Genomic DNA, 18503 nt, shown 5'->3' with positions numbered 1-18503 from the left:
TACCTGGGCTCTCCAAATTGTCTTGACTCTCGGGTTAATTACTTGGTAGACCCCCTATCCTTAGCTGATCCTTTGGTGTTGTTGGACATTTTGAGTCCCAGAGTCGATGAATTAGCCACGCCCCTCGGCGGTTTAATACAATTTCCCTTTTCCTTTTGCCCTTTCCCTTGTCTGACCTTGCTATGGTTTGGTTTGGTTCCATTCCCTTTTGCCAGATGATGCTTTTCTGGTCTGGTCCGTCCGTTCCCCCCTCCTCTCGTTTCTTCCTCGTACCGTATCGTGCCTTGCCTTGCCTTGCCTTGCCTTGCCTTGCCTTTACTTGTTGTTGTCCGACTCGTAACATGCAATCGTAAAGAAGTTGTTGGCTTTGCCCCGTTTTTCTCCTTCCTGGCCTGGAAAATAAGAAATATTATCGTCGCCCCGAAAAAAAAAACGTAGCCATCCCCATTTCATTTCTTCTCCCTTTTCCTCTTCTTCTCCCCCCCTTCTCTCACCAAACCTCCACCTCCCACCTATTTTTCTCAACAACGACAGTCGATTTTATCATCAGAATCGCCCAATTTCATCAAACCAAGACTATTTGCACATCCTAATTATCTCCGAATTGTCGTCATTTTCTGCTACTCAAACGTCAGAATTTTCTGACGCTTTCGAATCGATACGCACCCCGCAGTCGGCTTGTTTATTTGCTTGAGAAGTTGTCTTGACAGCCAAGGTCGTTGTTTGACCCAGATCTTGAGGCTATTCAGAGATTCGAGCTTCTCCACCGCCCGCCCGCACCTGCACTCCACATTCTGGCCACTCACAGCTCGTTTCACCTCGTCACCTTCTCTCCCGCCTGCAACCATTCCATTTCCTGACGAGACCCGCACGCCACACACTGGACGCCTTTTATTCGCTGTACCTGTACCCATCTCTGTGGTGCGTTTCGCGCCGTTAGCGTGTACTACTACACCACTACAGTACCTATCGCCGACCGCTATTCGCTGCCTTTTCGATTTTGGCTGCATTCAATCACAGCCTTGTCTACGCGACAAAGCCTTATCTGATCTTTTGTTCTTATTTTCCTCTTGTGTCGAGGCTGTGAATAATTTATTATTATCTCTTGCTTTCGTGGTTTTGAATGAAACACGGCCTGCATTAATTTTTCCTACCAACGTATAGGTAGTACACGCCATACTGTTACTTCTCAGGGCTGTTCGCTGCCTCGTCATCTCTCGGCATGACTGCACCAGTCGGCGACACGTCTATGTCGCGATACGACTCATCAGCCGGCGAACTCTCTTCGCCTCCCTCCGGATCGCTTTCTGACCCCGGCTCACCATCACGGAACGGTTCGAGTAGTCGCCCATCACAAGACTACGATGAAGTCGTCGTCGTTTCTAGCGACGGTAAATATGAACACATCGGCCACCAAAACCATGGTGACCGACCTCGACCTCCTCTGCCGCCGCAACCAGGCACAGGACCTGCTAGACGATATGCACTAGTCGATAACCAATGGGTACAATTAACTGCCGCAGGTGTCCCTAGAAAGAAGCCGGGGCGTAAGCCGGGGACTATTGTAAAACCACGAACCTCAGACGGCGCCGATATAGCCAAGGCCACACGAAAGCCCCGAAAGCCCCGCGATCCTAATGCGCCGCCCATGCCACGAAAGAGAAAGACCGCCACTGGTGATGGTGAAGAGGATGTTCCCTCAGACTCCAAGTCCCTCGTCGCGGCTGGGGTTACCATGGGGGCTCAGTCACATATCGCCGACGCCTCTAGTCTTTCAGCATCGTCACCTGCTCAGCACCACCTCCAAACACCATCATCTCACAAACCAGAGCAGCGTTATTCACCCAAGATGGCGAAGCGAGAGCACTTTGGCTCTATGCAAAGCCTCCTGAACTCGGACCCTCCGGCTGAACGGCCTTCCTCGCAACCACAGTCCCAATCCAACAGTTCTACATCAATTCCTGTGCGGACAAGCGGCCAGAGTTATGATCCTATTCGTGGTAACTACGATCCAGTGCGCGAGACAATGGTTTCCCATAACTCTTTCAACTCAACTTCTGGGTCACCACGGGCTCCTTCTCAGATGCCTAACCGTTCGCCGACTATCGCAAGTCTTCTTGGCGGAACTGAATCACGCAGCCCGTATCAGCCACCATCGAACCAGCCTCGCTTCCAGGCACCTGAGCACTCCCAACCTCCATCACCATCGAAAGAGCCCCAGACAGTGTCGACACCGACACCAGCTCCTTCCTCACGACCGCCTGTGCAAGTACCTAAGAAGGATCCTGCCCCTCCACCGCCTCCAGTTCAACGTCCCGTCATCAAAGAATCTAACTTTACGACGATCTCTAATGGTCCTGTCAAGAAATCATCGCCTAAGCAGAAACCCCAGACTGGAGTTTCAACGCCCAAGACCGACAATTTGGATGACATGCAGGAAGGTGAAGGACGTTCGATCCTCGATTTTGGTCGAGCCAAGCCGGGCGAAGAAGCCCAAGCCCCTACCATTATCCTCAGTGTACCTATCCAACCCGGAGAAACGAACAGATATGTCAATTTCATGCGCATGGCCGAAGACCGATATGGATGGGATGCTCTTCACCCCCGTTTGGCCGCTAACCGGGATCGTAAGGCTCGAATCGCTGCGGCAGCCGCCTCCCTGGAAAAGGCTGAGTCTGGCCGTGAATCCGGCGACGAAATGTCCGTTGACCTCTCGGATGGCGAGGGTAGCAACCCCGACAACGGTGTAACCAGCGGCGCTGATGCGCAAGCCAAGCCCAAGAAGAAGCGCAACTTCAAAGAGGACCAATACGATGTTGATGATGATTTTGTGGACGATTCAGAGCTTCTATGGGAAGCACAGGCGGCAGCAAGCCGTGATGGATTCTTTGTTTACTCAGGCCCTTTGGTGCCTGAGGTTGAAAAGCCAACTGCTGGGTATGTATCGTCATATTTTACCCGTTTCGATTCCATTCTAACAAGTACCAGTCAAGAGGGACCCCCCAAGCGCGGGCGTGGTGGAAGAGGCAGCCGAGGAGGTGGCAGAGGTGCATCAACCCGAGGTGGAGGTGGCACTGGTCGTGGAGGTGGCCCAGGATCCCGCGGCGGTTCTGTTACCAGGAAGCCTCGCATTACTAAACAAGAGAAGGCGCAGCGTGAGCGCGAGAAGGCGGAGCGTGAGACCATGGCACAAATGGCCAAGACACCGACCCATAGTGGCTATTCACTGAACCCTACCACACCATCATTTGCCGTCAGTGAATTGGGCGCCTAGGCGGCGATCAAGTCAATACTCGCCGAACACTCTGAGCTTACTCACCAACGTCGATATTGAGAAAAACGCCCTCAAACAGAAACGATAATGCTTTAGCACGGGACGTGCTTTTAATCGAGGTTCCGGATCACTCACAACCTTTCTGCACTTGGAGCTGCCACAAGACCTTTCACTCTTTTCATTGGACTTGTATTCTTTGTCTTTTGTTTTTACTTCTTGATGTTTGTTTTGCGGAGCATAGCTGGCCTGGTATGGCGTCTTTTTCGACGATTTCAAATTTGTGGGAGTATTGGAGTGCATGAACTTTGTTTTTGGGATCTCGGGCGTTTCCATGGTTGCACATTGAACCGGTGTCAGGTCATGATTAAAGAGACCAGGGATGACAACCATCTGGCCTCGAACGATGGGTTTTGAAGCAGAACAAAAGGCGTCAGGACTGTCTCGGTGGCTTCCGCGTCTAGAGAACTGTTTTGTTGAAACTAGATGTTAGAGTAGAAGTTATCGATTGTAAAAATGACGAACAGTCTCATGACTTGGTAAAACGACCTTCCAATTAATCAAGACGTCTGGCTATATGTACTTTGTGCGAGTATGACTTGTAGCTGTTTGGACGAGGTACTGCCTTCGACTTTGGCACTCGGCTGTATCGAAAACATCTTTTCTCTTGAATGGTTAAGCTCTATCTTGTCTATCTCCGCCTCCAGGCCACTTGAAAGCCTGCTGTTCACAAAAAGCAAAATATCAAAGGCAAATTGCTCACTTGACAAATCAGAAAAGATCTGCTGACTCGCTTTTTCTCTTATCTCTGTCCTCTTTAACCCCCCTAACCCATAGAGAAGCTACTTCATCTTCCTCTCTAGCGACCACTATCCCACTCTTTCACCTTCGTCCAGCATGTATGCTAAATATCTTCAACTCCCAAGTAGAAAGAAAAAACAACAGCGCTCTTATGCGAGGCTGAACTCAGCCACCTCACCCATCTCATTCACAGCTTGTTCGCTCATCTTGTAGGAGGCGCGCCACCTCAGTTTGGCGCTTGTGACCTTTTGAGTACGGTTACCGGCGTGCCAAACCTGCACTTCTTGTGTAATGCCACGGCTCTGCTGGGGAGCGAGATCACGGCCGGTCTGGGGCTTGAGCTGGAGTTCGTAGCCCTTAGACAGAGGTCAGTATCTAGTATGAATAGTTGTAGGATGGATATGCTTACCTTTGTAACAGCGAGCTGGAAGTGAAGCTCGCTGATAGGCTGTGGTACATTGTTGGAAAATGCAAAGATGATGTTGATGGCGTTCTCGTTACCAGGAGCTCTTCTGGCAATCATCTCAACCTTGACGTTTGTGTTGCTAACAGTTGCCTGGTGCTCCTTGGGCTTGCTAGGCTCCGGGGGCAGCGCGGAAGAAAAGCTCCATTCATCATCATCATTGGAAACTGTAACGGGCTGCTGTTGAGGCTGCGCAGGAGACGCACGCTGAGAGGTCATGCTTCCAGCACCAAGCATGGCAAAAGGGTCAGAAGCGGGTTGCGATGGGGGAGCAGGCTGTTGTTGAGGAGGAGGCTGAGGGGTGGTTGATTGGGAGACTGGCTGTGAGAAAGAAGCGAACTGTGAAAAGGGGGGAGGCGTTGGAGTTGACACCTGACCTCTGGCAGAGTTGTCTTGGGTCATAGAAGATAGAAGCGCAGGGCCCGGGATGTCTGATATGAGTCAGTATGCTAACAAGTCGCGATTCTTTCGATTACCACAACTTACTCTGGTTGGCACCAAAGCCCAGAGCAATGCCGCCGCCCTGGCCGAAGTTGCCAGGCTCTCCGCCACCGATATCAAGACCAAGGAGATCATTCTCAAGACCTCCAGCGCTAGGAGCAGGAGCAGGAGCTGGAGCGTTACCCGACTGAGCACTGTTGCTAGCATCGGCATCAAAGTCAATAAGCGACAGCTCATTTGCTGCACTTGAAGATGCAGCTGCGGTCCCGGAGGAAGAGGGAGGTGGAGCGCCAGCAGCAACCTTGGCCGCGCCCTCCATATCGCCCTTCTTCATCAGCTTGTACCGTTCGGCTGTTCGGTGTATGCTATCGTTTATCTCCAAGAGTTTGGCAACGGCCTCATGATCGTCGGATTCCTCCTCGCACATCTTCTGGATCTTAGGTTGTGCGCTTTGCAAGGCAGAAGCCAATTCACTGAAAACATCACCGTCTTCCATTTTGTCGCCTGCCTTGAAGGAATCCAGTCGCTCCTCTAGTAATCGTGCCTTGGCTTGAATCTTGGCAACTTCCTCAGCGGCCTTTGCACGGTAGTCAGTCTTTGATCGTGTGTCGTAGCCAGCCATGATCTTCATGAGGCGGTTGGCTTCTTGGAGGTCCTCAGGAGTACCGCGACGAATGAGCTCTTGAAGCTTGGCTGATTGTGCCTCTCGCTCCTCTTCCTCCATTTCTTCAGCAGATTTGAGGTTCTATTTGATGTCATCAGCACAGAAAACGCATAGGTGAAGGCTCTTGGACTTACGTCGCTTGGATTTAGAACAGCAGCATCTTCCCTTCGCACCTCGGGAAAGACATATCCCTTATAACTCAGCAACCGGTGCATATCCCTGATAAATCCTAGGTCCTCCTTGTAACGGCTCGTTTCACATATCGTCCCTCGCCATTCTTCAATCGCTTCGAGAATCTTTGCCTGGACTCGCGTAGGTCGCATCGGCGGACGCTCGGGGAATCTCCTGACAAGTTCATTGAGGAATTCCTTGGTACCGATCTGTAGATGAAAGGGATACCCGCAGTTCTTGACACAAATATCGAGAAGCCCAATGGCGAGCAGAGCAACGTTGGGATTGCGATGATTAATGTAATTAACGATGGCAGTAGCAGCCTCCCGAGGAGCAGAGCCCTTCTTGGAGTTTATAAGATCGGCAATTTCGAGATTCAAAGCGAGATTTGGTTCGTAGTTCTCGGGACTGCAGGCAGCCTGGACGAAGCGCTGGAGCTGGGAGGGGGTTCGGCTGGACGATGGCAAATCGCCCCAGCGGTCGCGAGCCGCGGCGCGAGCAGAAGCGGCCTCCATTGAGAAGGAGGAACGGAATCAACGAGTATGCAGATGATGATGAAGATATTTGGAGGTGTTTTGGCGCGCGCGAGTTGGTAGTAAAAGTGTACAGTATGAGGAGGTAGTGCTACGGAGGGTGAGCTGGTCAACTGAACTGAACTGAACTGGACTGGACTGAACTGGCCTGGCCTGGACTGAACTGGCCTGGCCTGGCCTGACGTTTGGCGGGGGGAAGCTGGAGCTTGATAGTAGTAGTGCCTGACCGATTACGATTCAAGGGACGGAAACGGCCTGGAGAGACAAAGAGAGAATACAGAAAATTCCAGCTATGAGACAGAATGGCCAAACTTGAGCGAAGAGGCCATCAGCTCGTTGCCTTGTACCGTCTTAGACTGTCTCTTTTGTTGATCAAGTCATGTACTTGCGAGCCAGGGGGACAACAACGTATATGGAATTAGACACCTAGCACCACCCACGATGACCTAGAGGTTACCTTAGTAGGATGATGGTGAGCTAGGCTGTACTAAGGTAAAGTGTGGCAGTGTGGCGCTGCTGGATAGTAGATCAGCCACGTGATAGACTCCAGCACTTGGGCTTCACCCTTGTTCAATTACAGCGGTTGTCATAGTGCACTTGCCGCTGCTGAAGCCTTCCATGAAAACAACGGGCCTGGTTGCAGCCCGTGACAAGCATCCATTGGCCTCCATATGCGCGGGCTGAATGCCCCTCACCAAATCAGTCTAAAAAGAACTGAATAAGTTCCATTACCCCACCATATACCTTAGTACTTATTGTCATCATCCATCACTTTTTCGAGGCAAAATTTAAACCCTTGATCTGACTTGCACAATCGATTGTACAAACTGTACGATCCTACAGCTATTAAACATTTACTGCTCACCATACAAAATGGTTCGCCATAAAAAAGATTTCACCTCCAAGGGCAGAAAGGGAGGCCCTACCCCACGTCGAGGACCCCGGCGAGATGAGGAAGACGGCTCTGAATCTTCGCGCCCAGCCTTCAAGGCTGCGTGCTGGGATCTAGGCCATTGCGACCCTAAGCGCTGTTCAGGAAAGAAGCTCATGAAGCTTGGAATGATGCGCGATCTTCACCTTGGCCAACGCCATAACGGAGTCATCATAACACCCAATGGCAAACGTACCGTTTCCCCTGCCGATCGCGAAATCATGGATCAGTTCGGCGCCGCTGTTGTGGAATGCTCCTGGGCGAGAACGCAAGAAGTTCAATGGAACAAAGTCGGCGGGAAGTGCGAGCGATTGCTGCCCTATCTTGTTGCGGCGAACACAGTCAACTATGGCAAGCCCTGGCGGTTGAATTGTGTTGAGGCGCTGGCTGCCGCATTTTATATCTGTGGCCACCCAGACTGGGCCGAGCAGATTCTTGCGCCATTCTCCTACGGTCCATCCTTCCTCGAAATCAACTCCACCTTGCTCAAACGATATGCGGCGTGTGCCGACGAGGCCGAGATGAAAAAGACGGAGGAAGAGTGGATGGAGCAGTTAGAGAGGGAATATGCCGAGAGTCGAGAGGAAGGAAACGACGATATGTGGACTAGCGGAAACACAAATCGAAGACGCATAGAGCCCTCCGATGACGACTCGGATGATGAGGAGGAGGACAGCGAGGAGGAAGACGGGAGCGTGGATGGTATTTATCTTGGGAAGAGACCGCTCAAGGCTGATCCAGAAGAGGAAGATGAAGAGAAGGACCGCTACGCAATATCCGATGATTCAGATGACGAAGACGCAATGGCCGAAATCCGTCGCAAAGTACTTGCCTCGAAGACGTTCAGCAACCCCAACGAAGAAGACAAGAAACCTGCCACAATTCCTAACCCGCATCAGCAGCAGCAGAATTTCAAGCCCAACCCCAGTGTTCAGCCTGATTCAGACAACGAGAGGAGCGGAAGTGACGACGATGACGATGAGTTTGACAACATCATCGAGGCTACGCCCGTCACGGATCGTATAGGCCTGGCCAAGTTGGAAAAGGAGCGTTCTCAAGCTACTAGGACAACGAGAACGTTTTCTTCAAACGCGGTTGGGGCACCTTACAAAAGCTGATTCGTATATTGGCTATATACATATTGTAAGAAAGGGTTTAAACCTGCGACAATCGGAATGCCCTAGATGGCGGGCGAAGGTTCTTGAAATTGCAACTTTTCATTGATGAAACGTATGTTACAAGTGATGTCTGGTATATATCCTGTCCGTCTAGGCATCTAAATCCTGTATTCTTCTCTCATCAGACCATATCCTCATATCAGGCAACTATTTATACAATACTCCCATAGGAGAACCGACCCCCTTTTTTGTTTCCTACTTATTCGTGCATGTTTTACAATGATATTGTTACAGTGATCGTCTCTCCTTAATCTCCTCATATGTCTGGATTTGATCATCAATCTCGAAGTCCTCAAAGCCTTCAAGACCGATACCGCACTCAGTGCCCTTGCCCATCTCCATGACATCTTTCTTGACATGCTTGAGCGTGTCGATTTTACCTGCAAATTGAATTAGTAAATCAAAGGACAATAGATATATCGCTATCAGCGAAGCGAATGAGAGAATATGCTTTGACTTACCATCGAAAATAACTTCTCCGCGACGGATGATCTTGACTGTAGACGTCCGCTTAATAGCACCGTTGCGAATCTTACAACCAGCAATATTCTTTGACAAACGTTTCCGAATGTTGATAGAAAACAGTTGTAGGACATCTGCCTCACCGAGCACTTTGTGCGTAATATTATAAGGTAGTAGATCCGAGAGAGCGCTCTTGACGTCGTCAACAACGTGGTAGATAACGCTATGGTCAATTATGCGAACACCAGCTTCGTCCGCACGCTGGCGGATATGCGGGAGGATAGGGATGTTAAAGTTAACGATGATACTCTTGGAGGCAGCAGCGTGGTCAACATCATACTCCGAAATAGCACCGACACCAGACCGTAGTAGCTTCGATTGAACTTCATTGTTGCCAAGTTCCTGAACAGTGCCACATACAGCCTCCACTGAGCCAGCGACATCAGCCTTGACGATGAAGTTTTGAAAGATGATGCCAGGTTCAGCCTTGGCAGGCTCCCCTTCGAGACCCTCCTCTTCTGCTGCTGCTTCGGCTTCCTCTGCAGCAGCCTTCTCACGTTCGCGTTGTTCTTGTTCGGCAAGTTGCTTGGAACTTTCCTGTCGCTCGGCCATTTCCTCGCGATACTCAACTGCTGTCTTGGCTTTGCCCTCGTCAGGTGCTTGGAGGACCATTTCACCGGCATCGGGGAGCTCGCGCCAGCCAAGAACCTGAACAGGAGTTCCGGGTGGTGCCTCTCGGATATCGACGCCAGCTTCATTCCGTAGACCTCGTATCCTGGCCCATGACTTGCCAGCAACAATGACATCACCAATACGCAGGGTTCCTCGTTTGATGAGCACTGTAGCAGTCTTGCCAGTGTGCTTGATACTCGATTCAAGGACCCAGCCCTCAGCCATGCCATCTACTTCAGCACGAACATCGAGAATCTCAGATAACGTAACGATACTCTCCTCAAGATCTTCCATGCCCTTGCCAGTCTTTCCACTGACAGGAACAACTTGCACTTCACCACCATAGTCTTCAATTTCAACGCCGTGTCGAGCAAGATCAGCCTTGACTTGGTCGACTCGAGCATCTTCCTTATCAATCTTGTTGATCGCAACAATGATAGGAACTTTGGCAGCCGTGGCGTGTTTCAGTGCTTCAAGGGTCTGTGGCATAACACTGTCGTCCGCGGCAACAACCAACACCACAATATCTGTGACATTAGCACCTCTTTGACGCATGGACAGGAACGCAGCGTGACCAGGCGTGTCAAGGAAAGTGATTTGGCTACCCGACGACATTTGAACAATAAATGCACCTATATGCTGTGTGATGCCGCCATGCTCCTGAGCAGCAATCGAAGACTTTCGTAGCCAATCTAGAAGCGTAGTCTTTCCATGATCGACGTGGCCCATGATTGTCACAACAGGAGGCCTGCTGGGTAACAAGGATGGATCTTCTGGTGCTGGTCGAGGTCGGAGATCACGCTCAGAACCTGTGTCCACCGTAGGGTCGAAGCCATACTCTTGGGCAACCAGAGCAGCCGTATCGCCAGTCATTATGGTTTCTTCCGTGATTTCCTCGAAGCCCATAGACTCCAAATCGTGTAAGAAGTCTGCAATACGAATTTGAAGAGCACTAGCGAGATTGGAAACACCGATGTACTCTGGGAGGAAGATAGGCACTGGTGCGGCTTCGGCGGCAGCTTCCAGGTGCTTCTTGGCATCCTTTTCAGCCTTCTTGCGCTGTCTGTTTTCCCACCGTCTAATCGCATCCTCATCCATATCATCGTCTTCGTAGTTGTCCTGACGTACATTCTTTGGGCGCTTGCTTTTCTTATCTCGTTTGTTGCGCTCCTCCTCCTCCTCTATCTCGAAACGAGACTTGCGCCTTGGTTGGTCTTCCAATGGCTGCTGGCCCTCCGGGGACCATGAGCCATCGCTTTGAAGTGCAGATTGGTATTTTTCGGTGACTTCGGGGGCAGGAGAAGGTCTGTTGCGAATGTTTGTGACCCGAGTTTCAAGTTCGTCCCAGAAGCCACCCTCTTGGCCTTCTGCTTTCTCTCCGACTGATCTCCTCGAGCGCTTCAGTTGACCCCACACAGCTTCGCTGCCACCCCGGCTCGTTGATGGAAGAGGATTTTGGGGTTGTGCCTCTGGCAGCGTTTCTGCGGGCTTCGCTTCGGCCTGGCTCTGCATCATAGGTACATGCGTGTCGATCTTTCGAGAGCTAAAAGCTCCCCAGGTAGGGGTGGCTGGCTTGGGAGGTTCGTTGGAGGACCAAGCTCTAGGTGTCGCTACTGGCGCTGGTGCTCTGTCTGTTTTGAAGGCTTCGGCAAGGATGGAGCTCGATAACGGGCTAGACGAAGGCTTCACCTCTTGGCTCTGCTGTGGTTGCGGCGTTTGCTGCTTCTGCTTGGTATTGCTCTTGTTCCTGTCGTCAACTCGACCCGATTGTTGGTTTCCGTTTGCCCTCTGATTTCTCTCTAGGCCTTTTCCATTGCCTTGGCCCTGATTTTGAGATACCTTCTGAGGAGTTGGCAATGTCTTGGCGTTGTCCTTCGCTTGTGCCTGGACGGGCTTTGGGGGTGGCTTCTTGAGAGGTAATCCCATCTTCTGACGAGCTTCAAGTTCGTGGGGAAGTAGTTCGACAGATTGTTTTGTAGTTTCTGTCACCGGCTTGTTTGCAAACGCTCCGAATGACCCCAACCCAGCTCCAAACCCTCCAGGAAACCCCCCGCCGGGGAAACCACCCGGCTTGCCACCATCGTTAGGTCCTCGGAGCGCAGAAGTCGTCGAAAGGTAGCGCACACCAGATATTTGTGCAAAATTGCAAGACGATAACCCGGCGGCTCTGGAGGATGTTGTTGAAGCTGCGTTGCTGGAAGCATGACGATCTCTAAGCTGTGAGTCCCTCGGCGAAAGTTTGTGGCGGCAGAAGGCGCATACGTAGGAATTGCCGCGTTCCTATGATTTTGTAAGCTACTTGAGAGTAAGAGAAGAGTTTATGTGATAATGACCTGAAAAGCACGAGCTCTCAACATTGCCACGGCAAGGGATTGGCAGGCCAGAAGCAAAACCAACTCGACATTGACGTTGAAACGAATGTGCTAAAGTGCCCTCTGTAAGTGTAGAAATCCATCAGATCTTAGTGGAGTAAGTCCTTGATAGCCGTAGCGGGTCATCGCTCGGCGCCGGGATTGTCCGCTACTTCTTAGGCGATCAAATGCAGGACAATGCCTGTTGAAGTGTCAGGTTTTTGAGCATTTATCAGTGAACAAAGATGGAGGCGGAAATTTCAAAAAACTCATTATTACAAGACAGAGTAGTTGTATATACATGCTCAAGTTCTTTTGGGATTTTTTTTCCCATTGTTTCCTTGACAAGTTACAGAGCGCCAGTGTCCACGTCCAGGACAGTATCCAGGTTTTGTGGAACCACTAGAACGCTCATAACATTCTTCGAGAACACATAATCGCCAATGAAGCGACAACCTCCTGCCTAATCATTCTCACCACACATCGATCGGGTTTCACCTCACGAAACACATACAAAAATCAAATACTATACTCACCATGGCTCCCAACAAGAGAGTAGGAAAACAAAAACGTGCTCATTTCGTCGATAAAAAGAATGAAGCTCCTCCCTCACCTTTCAAGCGGCCCCCTGAAGCTCTGGAGCCATTCATACAGTCTCTAGATGAGAAGCACGTCTACGTCACACACATAGACAACAAACCTGCCGAATTTAAGCGGAAGATCTTTCTTGTACCCATCGGTATGAACGTTGTAGTCGTTCTTCTCTTTGTTCTACGCATGTGGTGGATTGCCCCCTGGTACTGGCAGCTGCTCATGACAGGTCTTGGCCATGAAAACGAGACAACCTGGGATACTACAAACTCAACATGGACTCAAATTGCCTGGGAGATCGGAAAGCGCTCCGGAACTATGCTTATCGACTTTATTCTCTTCATCTTCGTTTGGCCGTGGCCTGTTGAATTCGTCGCCGGACAAGCTCGTGGTAACCCTTGCCAGTGGCGGTGGCAGGTTGGCTTTCGCGACCAGGAGATTTACGTGCGTCGAAGTCGAGAATGGGACCAGGCTCTCACCGATGTTTTAGACGATGCGGATTCTAAGAAGATCCTGGTTTCTTACGTCGACAACGCAACTTCCCCTATTCTTCAGGAGCAAAAGACTGGATATCTTCTGATGAACGCCTACTGGGATCTCGACTGGGCACGCATGGTAATTGCTCACCGTCTAGTCGACAAGAAGGAGCTTGCTCTTGAGGCTTTCAAAAGTGCCGTTCTTGTTCACCATGCTGCCTACGGTTGGATGTCTTACGATGTCCGTGGTAGCGACGCTTCGAGTGAGGACGAGCGACGACGACAGGTATTTGCTTTTCGGGATGCACTTACCAAACTTGGAAAGGAAAACCTGTTTTATCGCTGGGTCGAAACCGTGCAATTTGAGGCGACACAGCCTGGTGGTTTTGGTCCCAAGGAACAAGAGGTTGCAGCTAAGAAGATCCGCGACTTATTTGAGCAAGAGAACATTGACTTTGACGATCTTTGGAAGAAGAGTATTGGCTCATTGCCTTCATAAGGGGCATAGTCACAAGCATATCAAAAAGGGAGGCAGTATGAAAACGCAGTATAGTCTATTCAATTTAATGAAGATAGAACGGCATTTACAGTTTCAGCATTTACAGTCACGGTGATCATATAAACATAGAAATAACTAGAAAATCCAACAAAAAAAATCATTCGCCCAGCGTTTCCTACTCTGATGACAGCGTGAAACCTACTGCGCGTCCCGTGCTTTCGCTTGGGATATTTCTTTGGCCATCCTTAGATCCTCGGTCGTCAAGTCAGGCTGGGCGTCCCCAGACGCTGACAAGGCCAGGGGCTCTACAGGTCCTATGAGGGGGGTTTGCGTTGGGCACATGGCGTAGGACGTTCGAACCGCCGTGCGGTTCGAACCATCATCCCTCAGGCCGAAACCTAAGCGATGAATCCCCTACACCACTGTGCCCGCAGGGACCCCCCGCTGTCGATGGATGTGAAGTTATGATGGTACATAAAGGTTTGTTGGGCGCGTTGCAGCTATGGGATGCAGTTGGCGTGCGGCTGGCGGATACTTTGGTACCTTGGCGAGAAAAAGCACCCCGGTTACCCACAATAAAGTCTAAGTATTGGGATCGAAAATCATATGTTCGAGTCGGCTTGTGGTGCGGATTGGATTAGTAAAGAGTCCTGGTGACAAACAAGGTCGGCACCATGTTGATAAACATGCCACTACCAGTCGTTGGTAGGCTGAACAAAAGCAGTTCCTAAGAACAAACAAATGCCCTCGGAGACAAGATTGGCAGATAAATGCAGCTCAGGTCAGCTTGGCCAAAGAGACATTGTAGCCATACGAAGATGACATATAACCCGATGTTCATATGCAGGCTGCTCATGCAGCCCTGACTTCAGGGAGCTGGATAGTGACCAGAAGGTAAGAACCGGACGTTCTTGGTTCGTGTGTTCCAGTATTTGGCTTAAAAGGCATGTTCAACATCGATGTTGTATATGTTGGGGTCTCGTGGTTAGGATGGTCAGGATCATCCATGGCGGATAAGAAGAACCTTGCGAGGAGGCCATGACACTGGAGAATCCGAATCGAAGAGACGTGTTGCTGCAGTAAGCTCGGATTGTTACCTCAAAGGCTTGGCCTTAACAACTGCACCCGGATTAACGGCGTTTCAAGCCAGAATCAGCTATCAGAAGCTCAGGGCAAATGTTTGGTGATGGTATGAAGTCGAAATTGTGTGTGGTGGAGATTCGTGTCCTGTCTCGGAAGCTGACTAACAAGCGTGCATCCACGTATTAGCCTAGCCTGTGGAAGGTGGACTTGAGTTGCACCTGCTTCCTGCGGAGAATCCCAGTAAGAAGAGGGCAAGCAGGAGCTTTGAGTTTGCCTCCTAGGTAAACTTTGACTTCGTGAATACAGGTACCTAGGTAGTTTCGTGCTTGAAGGAACTGGATATAGAGCGGTGAATTGATATTTCTTTGTTATAAGTGAGGCTGCTTCATCTGGAGCTCAGTCACATGAAACTTGGAGTTCTGCAGACATGGTCTGAGTAAGGCAGAATGCTGACAGACTCCAGAAAGAATGGACCTTTCTGAAGGATTGAGGATCAACAACCATCCTGGTTGGACGTTAAAAAGAGGTCCTCAACTTGTGGTTGGCTGCAAAAGTTGGGTTAATCAGTTAGGCACCCTTCCGAAGATAGGTACTAAGAAGTTAGGAGGTAGGTAGGTAAGTAGGTAAGTAACTACTAGGTATTGCATGAAGTAATTACTAAGGTAGAGGCCGGTTGGAATACCTTCAAGTAAGGGGATGTCTTTCCTGTTGAGAAGTCTGGCATGAATAGGTACCTAGGCTGATAGGTGGGAGGTAAAACCTGATGGGTGTCAAAATCAGTCGTTTTTCCTTCCCTGCACCATACATTTGTCCCGCGAGAGGGAAATCCCCTTTTCAAATGTGGTTGACGCCGGAATATCTTCACCTTTCTTGTATCACAGGTTCGACCTCTTTCTAGGCAAGCCTCAATCTTCCCGGGCTACGAGTAACTTTCATATATGTTCAATTGATTTCCATAATAAATATTAACTGGCTATTTCCATCACTGACTGTTACCAATTTACCATTGGATCCTGCTAGGTGCCTGACCAGAGAAGAAAAGCAACAATACAACATCGGTCAGTTTTGGAGCTACTTCCCAAGGAAAAACGTTAAGATTGGATTAGATCAATTCTTTTGACATTGTGAATCAACTGGCATTCTCATATCAATAATCCCTCCCTTGCGCAAAAGGTTAGGTCTTGTCCCTCAACAATAACGGCTTAGTTAGCCCAGCTATTGGCTCCGACCGCGGGCTGCTAATAAGGTACCTACCTTTGACTTCCGTACAGGGCAATCCTGTACAACTGTACGGAGCTCCAAGCCCCCAGCCCCAAAACCCCTAAATCTGGCCGCGCAACTAGCCCCGTTCAGCTCGATCAATCAAGTTCCAGGACCTGACCTCAAACTACTAGTCTAGACCGTACTGTGCTGTGCTGTGCTGTACCCCCTTCAACCTCATCTCGACAAAAAAAAAGGCTTTGCTGCTTCCGCCGCTCCCTCCCCTTGGCCTTCGATTCTTCCCCTCCAGACACCAAAGACAAAACACATCTACCTCTTCGAAATGTCCTCGGGATTGACGCGACGCCGCGGTGCGGGCGGCGCAGGACCTGCGGGTGAAGGCGACTCCAGCAATGGCGCTGCCCCTAGAACGAGCACACCCAGCGCCAGGGACAACGGTCCCGAGACGAGCTATGAGAACTCAGAAAATGGCCACAAGATCGCTTTCGACCCTCGGGACATTAGCGAGAGTGCTGAGCGAAGTAAGCAGCCCAAGCTCACTCTCATGGAGGAGGTGTTGCTACTTGGCCTCAAGGATAAGCAGGTAGGCTAGCATATATGCCCTTACACGTGCCCTTTGTTCTCGGGCACCACGACACAATACAGAAAGCTCTAACATTTGACCTCTTATAGGGCTACCTCTCTTTCTGGAACGACAACATTTCTTATGCCCTGCGAGGATGCATCGTCATCGAGCTGGCCTTCCGCGGTCGCATTGCAATGGAAAAGGACGCTTCGAGACGCCGATTCCCCCTCGCAGACCGCAACATCGAAGTCATAGACGACACCCTCACCGGCGAGGTTCTCCTCGACGAAGCCCTTAAGATGATGAAGCAGAGCGAAAAGATGAGCGTCGCAACCTGGATTGATTTGATGAGCGGTACGTCCCTCAAGCAATATCCCTGCTAAATTTAACAACGTCGCTGACTCCTTTCCGCACAATAGGCGAGACCTGGAACTTGATGAAGATCGGGTATCAACTCAAGCAGGTCCGAGAACGACTCGCAAAGGGCCTTGTCGACAAGGGCATCCTCCGTACCGAGAAGCGCAATTTCCTCCTCTTCGACATGGCCACCCATCCCGTCGCTGATGGCGGTGCCAAGGAGGAGATCCGTCGCCGCGTCCGCACTGTCCTTACCCAACGAACCGTCGTCCTCAACGGTAGCCAGTTCCTACCCGAGTCGCTCGAGTTCCGTTATATGCGCACCATCGCCATGGTTTGCGCCGCTTACGCCGCCAATGTTCTCGAGAATGCCCTCGCATCTCTTGGTCATGAGGCTCGCGAGAGAGCCTTTGCGCAGACCGACGATCTACTTGCTGACTACAGTCAATGGCCATTTGGCAAAAAGGCCACACAGAACGGCGTTGGGGCCAACTTGCCTCAACTCATCAACGAGGTGGGTATTTCGTTTCATGATAGGTTTCATAACTGACATTGGCTACAGGAGGTCAACAGCGGTAAAGACAAGGAGCTCCAGCTCGAGGTTGTTTCAGCTTGCTTGAGTGTCTTTACTCGACTCGACTCCCTTCTATAATCGTATCGACGCAGGTTGCATGCGTATCCGCTATCGCCAAACATGATGCCTGGATTACATCCTCGATCGACTATCTGACGTCCCAGTCAGGCCAAGCTCTTTCCCCCAAATCTCCGTTTCAACTATCCGATCCTAATCCCTCTTTCGAACCTTTTTCACGACATGACTTTGATGACAACATTCTCATGGCTCCCCTTCTCACAAACACGATAGCAGCACGAGCCCCTACACGCAATCACTACAATATGGAGTAATTCAAGGGAAATTGGAACTTTGCCCCAACTCAACTAAACCGGGCTGTGGTTCGTTCCACGCGTCAAGGGCTTGGAGCTTGGCCAATTGACTAGTTACCTCAGCGGGAACCTCTCTGGGTGTGTGCTTAAACAAGTGTTGTTGGCGGTCTGCACACTTCTAATCCACCCCAAAACTTCTTTTAATGTCCTTTTTATTTTTGTCGAGGCTTATCTATTCTTCCTCTTTTTACCGGTTTTGGGAAACAAAAAAAGGAGATGGACGGGATGACTCTGACTCGAACTCGAACTCTGTTGTGTATATGTCTGCTGTGTGCTGGTGTGCTTCTGGGAGGCTAGGGATAAGGGACGAGATTCAGACCGATGCGTGAAGCGTAGCCGTTGCTGTTTTGTCGTTGAAACTGGGTTTGGTGTTATCTGTTGTAATGAAAAGAAAAATACCACAGACAACTTCTGTTTTTTTTATATGATGAGGGCGCCTGTTTTTTCTGAGGACATTTGGTCTATTCTCTCGCTACTTGTGTTACATCTGGTGATGTTGGGCTCTATATGACGATCATGAAGAGAAGGGGTTGGTAGTCACAACAGGAGAAAGGATGAAAATGTCCGGGGGAAAAATACTTGGAATTTGGACTACTGGGCTTGAGTTTAACGACTTCTGCTATTGGGTGGTCCAGACATGTTTTCTTTCACTTTCATGTCTAAATACGAATGAATTATGAACACTATCAAATGCGTCTTGAGCGTCATCACTCCTGCAGTTCGTTCTCATGCTTCTTCTCCTTTTTGCCGACCGGAACTCCGCCAGCGCCGTGTATCTTGATTATATCAAAGAGTAAAAAAAATAAATCAATCAATCTTTTTCTTCAC

The 18503-nt window shown here is 50.1% G+C and overlaps 6 protein-coding genes across 6 annotated transcripts; 4 read left to right on the top strand and 2 right to left on the bottom strand.

Moving 5' to 3' along the window:
- Positions 1–1222: 1222 nt before the first annotated feature.
- Positions 1223–3274, top strand: FPOAC1_009347 (uncharacterized protein; the record flags this gene model as incomplete). Its single annotated transcript, XM_044853774.1, has 1 exon — positions 1223–3274. The coding sequence occupies one exon, from the start codon at positions 1223–1225 to the stop codon at positions 3272–3274; it is 2052 nt and encodes a 683-aa protein (XP_044706444.1).
- Positions 3275–4221: 947 nt separating this feature from the next.
- FPOAC1_009346 (uncharacterized protein) lies at positions 4222–6326 on the bottom strand (the record flags this gene model as incomplete). The annotated part of the gene is made up of 4 exons (XM_044853773.1): positions 4222–4428; positions 4482–4966; positions 5022–5721; positions 5775–6326. The coding sequence occupies 4 exons, from the start codon at positions 6324–6326 to the stop codon at positions 4222–4224; spliced, it is 1944 nt and encodes a 647-aa protein (XP_044706443.1).
- Positions 6327–7217: 891 nt separating this feature from the next.
- On the top strand, positions 7218–8393 carry FPOAC1_009345 (uncharacterized protein; the record flags this gene model as incomplete). Its single annotated transcript, XM_044853772.1, has 1 exon — positions 7218–8393. The coding sequence occupies one exon, from the start codon at positions 7218–7220 to the stop codon at positions 8391–8393; it is 1176 nt and encodes a 391-aa protein (XP_044706442.1).
- A 288-nt stretch (positions 8394–8681) lies between these two features.
- Positions 8682–11944, bottom strand: FPOAC1_009344 (uncharacterized protein; the record flags this gene model as incomplete). The annotated part of the gene is made up of 3 exons (XM_044853771.1): positions 8682–8833; positions 8915–11867; positions 11921–11944. 3 exons carry the CDS (start codon positions 11942–11944, stop codon positions 8682–8684), a joined length of 3129 nt encoding a protein of 1042 aa, XP_044706441.1.
- A 531-nt stretch (positions 11945–12475) lies between these two features.
- On the top strand, positions 12476–13504 carry FPOAC1_009343 (uncharacterized protein; the record flags this gene model as incomplete). Its single annotated transcript, XM_044853770.1, has 1 exon — positions 12476–13504. The coding sequence occupies one exon, from the start codon at positions 12476–12478 to the stop codon at positions 13502–13504; it is 1029 nt and encodes a 342-aa protein (XP_044706440.1).
- A 2626-nt stretch (positions 13505–16130) lies between these two features.
- VPS74 (Vacuolar protein sorting-associated protein 74) lies at positions 16131–17636 on the top strand (the record flags this gene model as incomplete). Its single annotated transcript, XM_044853769.1, has 5 exons — positions 16131–16391; positions 16481–16727; positions 16793–17244; positions 17293–17352; positions 17397–17636. The coding sequence occupies 5 exons, from the start codon at positions 16131–16133 to the stop codon at positions 17634–17636; spliced, it is 1260 nt and encodes a 419-aa protein (XP_044706439.1).
- Between the last annotated feature and the right edge of the window lie 867 nt (positions 17637–18503).

The sequence above is a fragment of the Fusarium poae genome, chromosome 3, assembly GCF_019609905.1.
Source record: "Fusarium poae strain DAOMC 252244 chromosome 3, whole genome shotgun sequence".
In the NCBI taxonomy this organism is placed as follows: domain Eukaryota; kingdom Fungi; phylum Ascomycota; class Sordariomycetes; order Hypocreales; family Nectriaceae; genus Fusarium; species Fusarium poae.
This window is presented reverse-complemented; position numbering and strand designations above follow the sequence as displayed.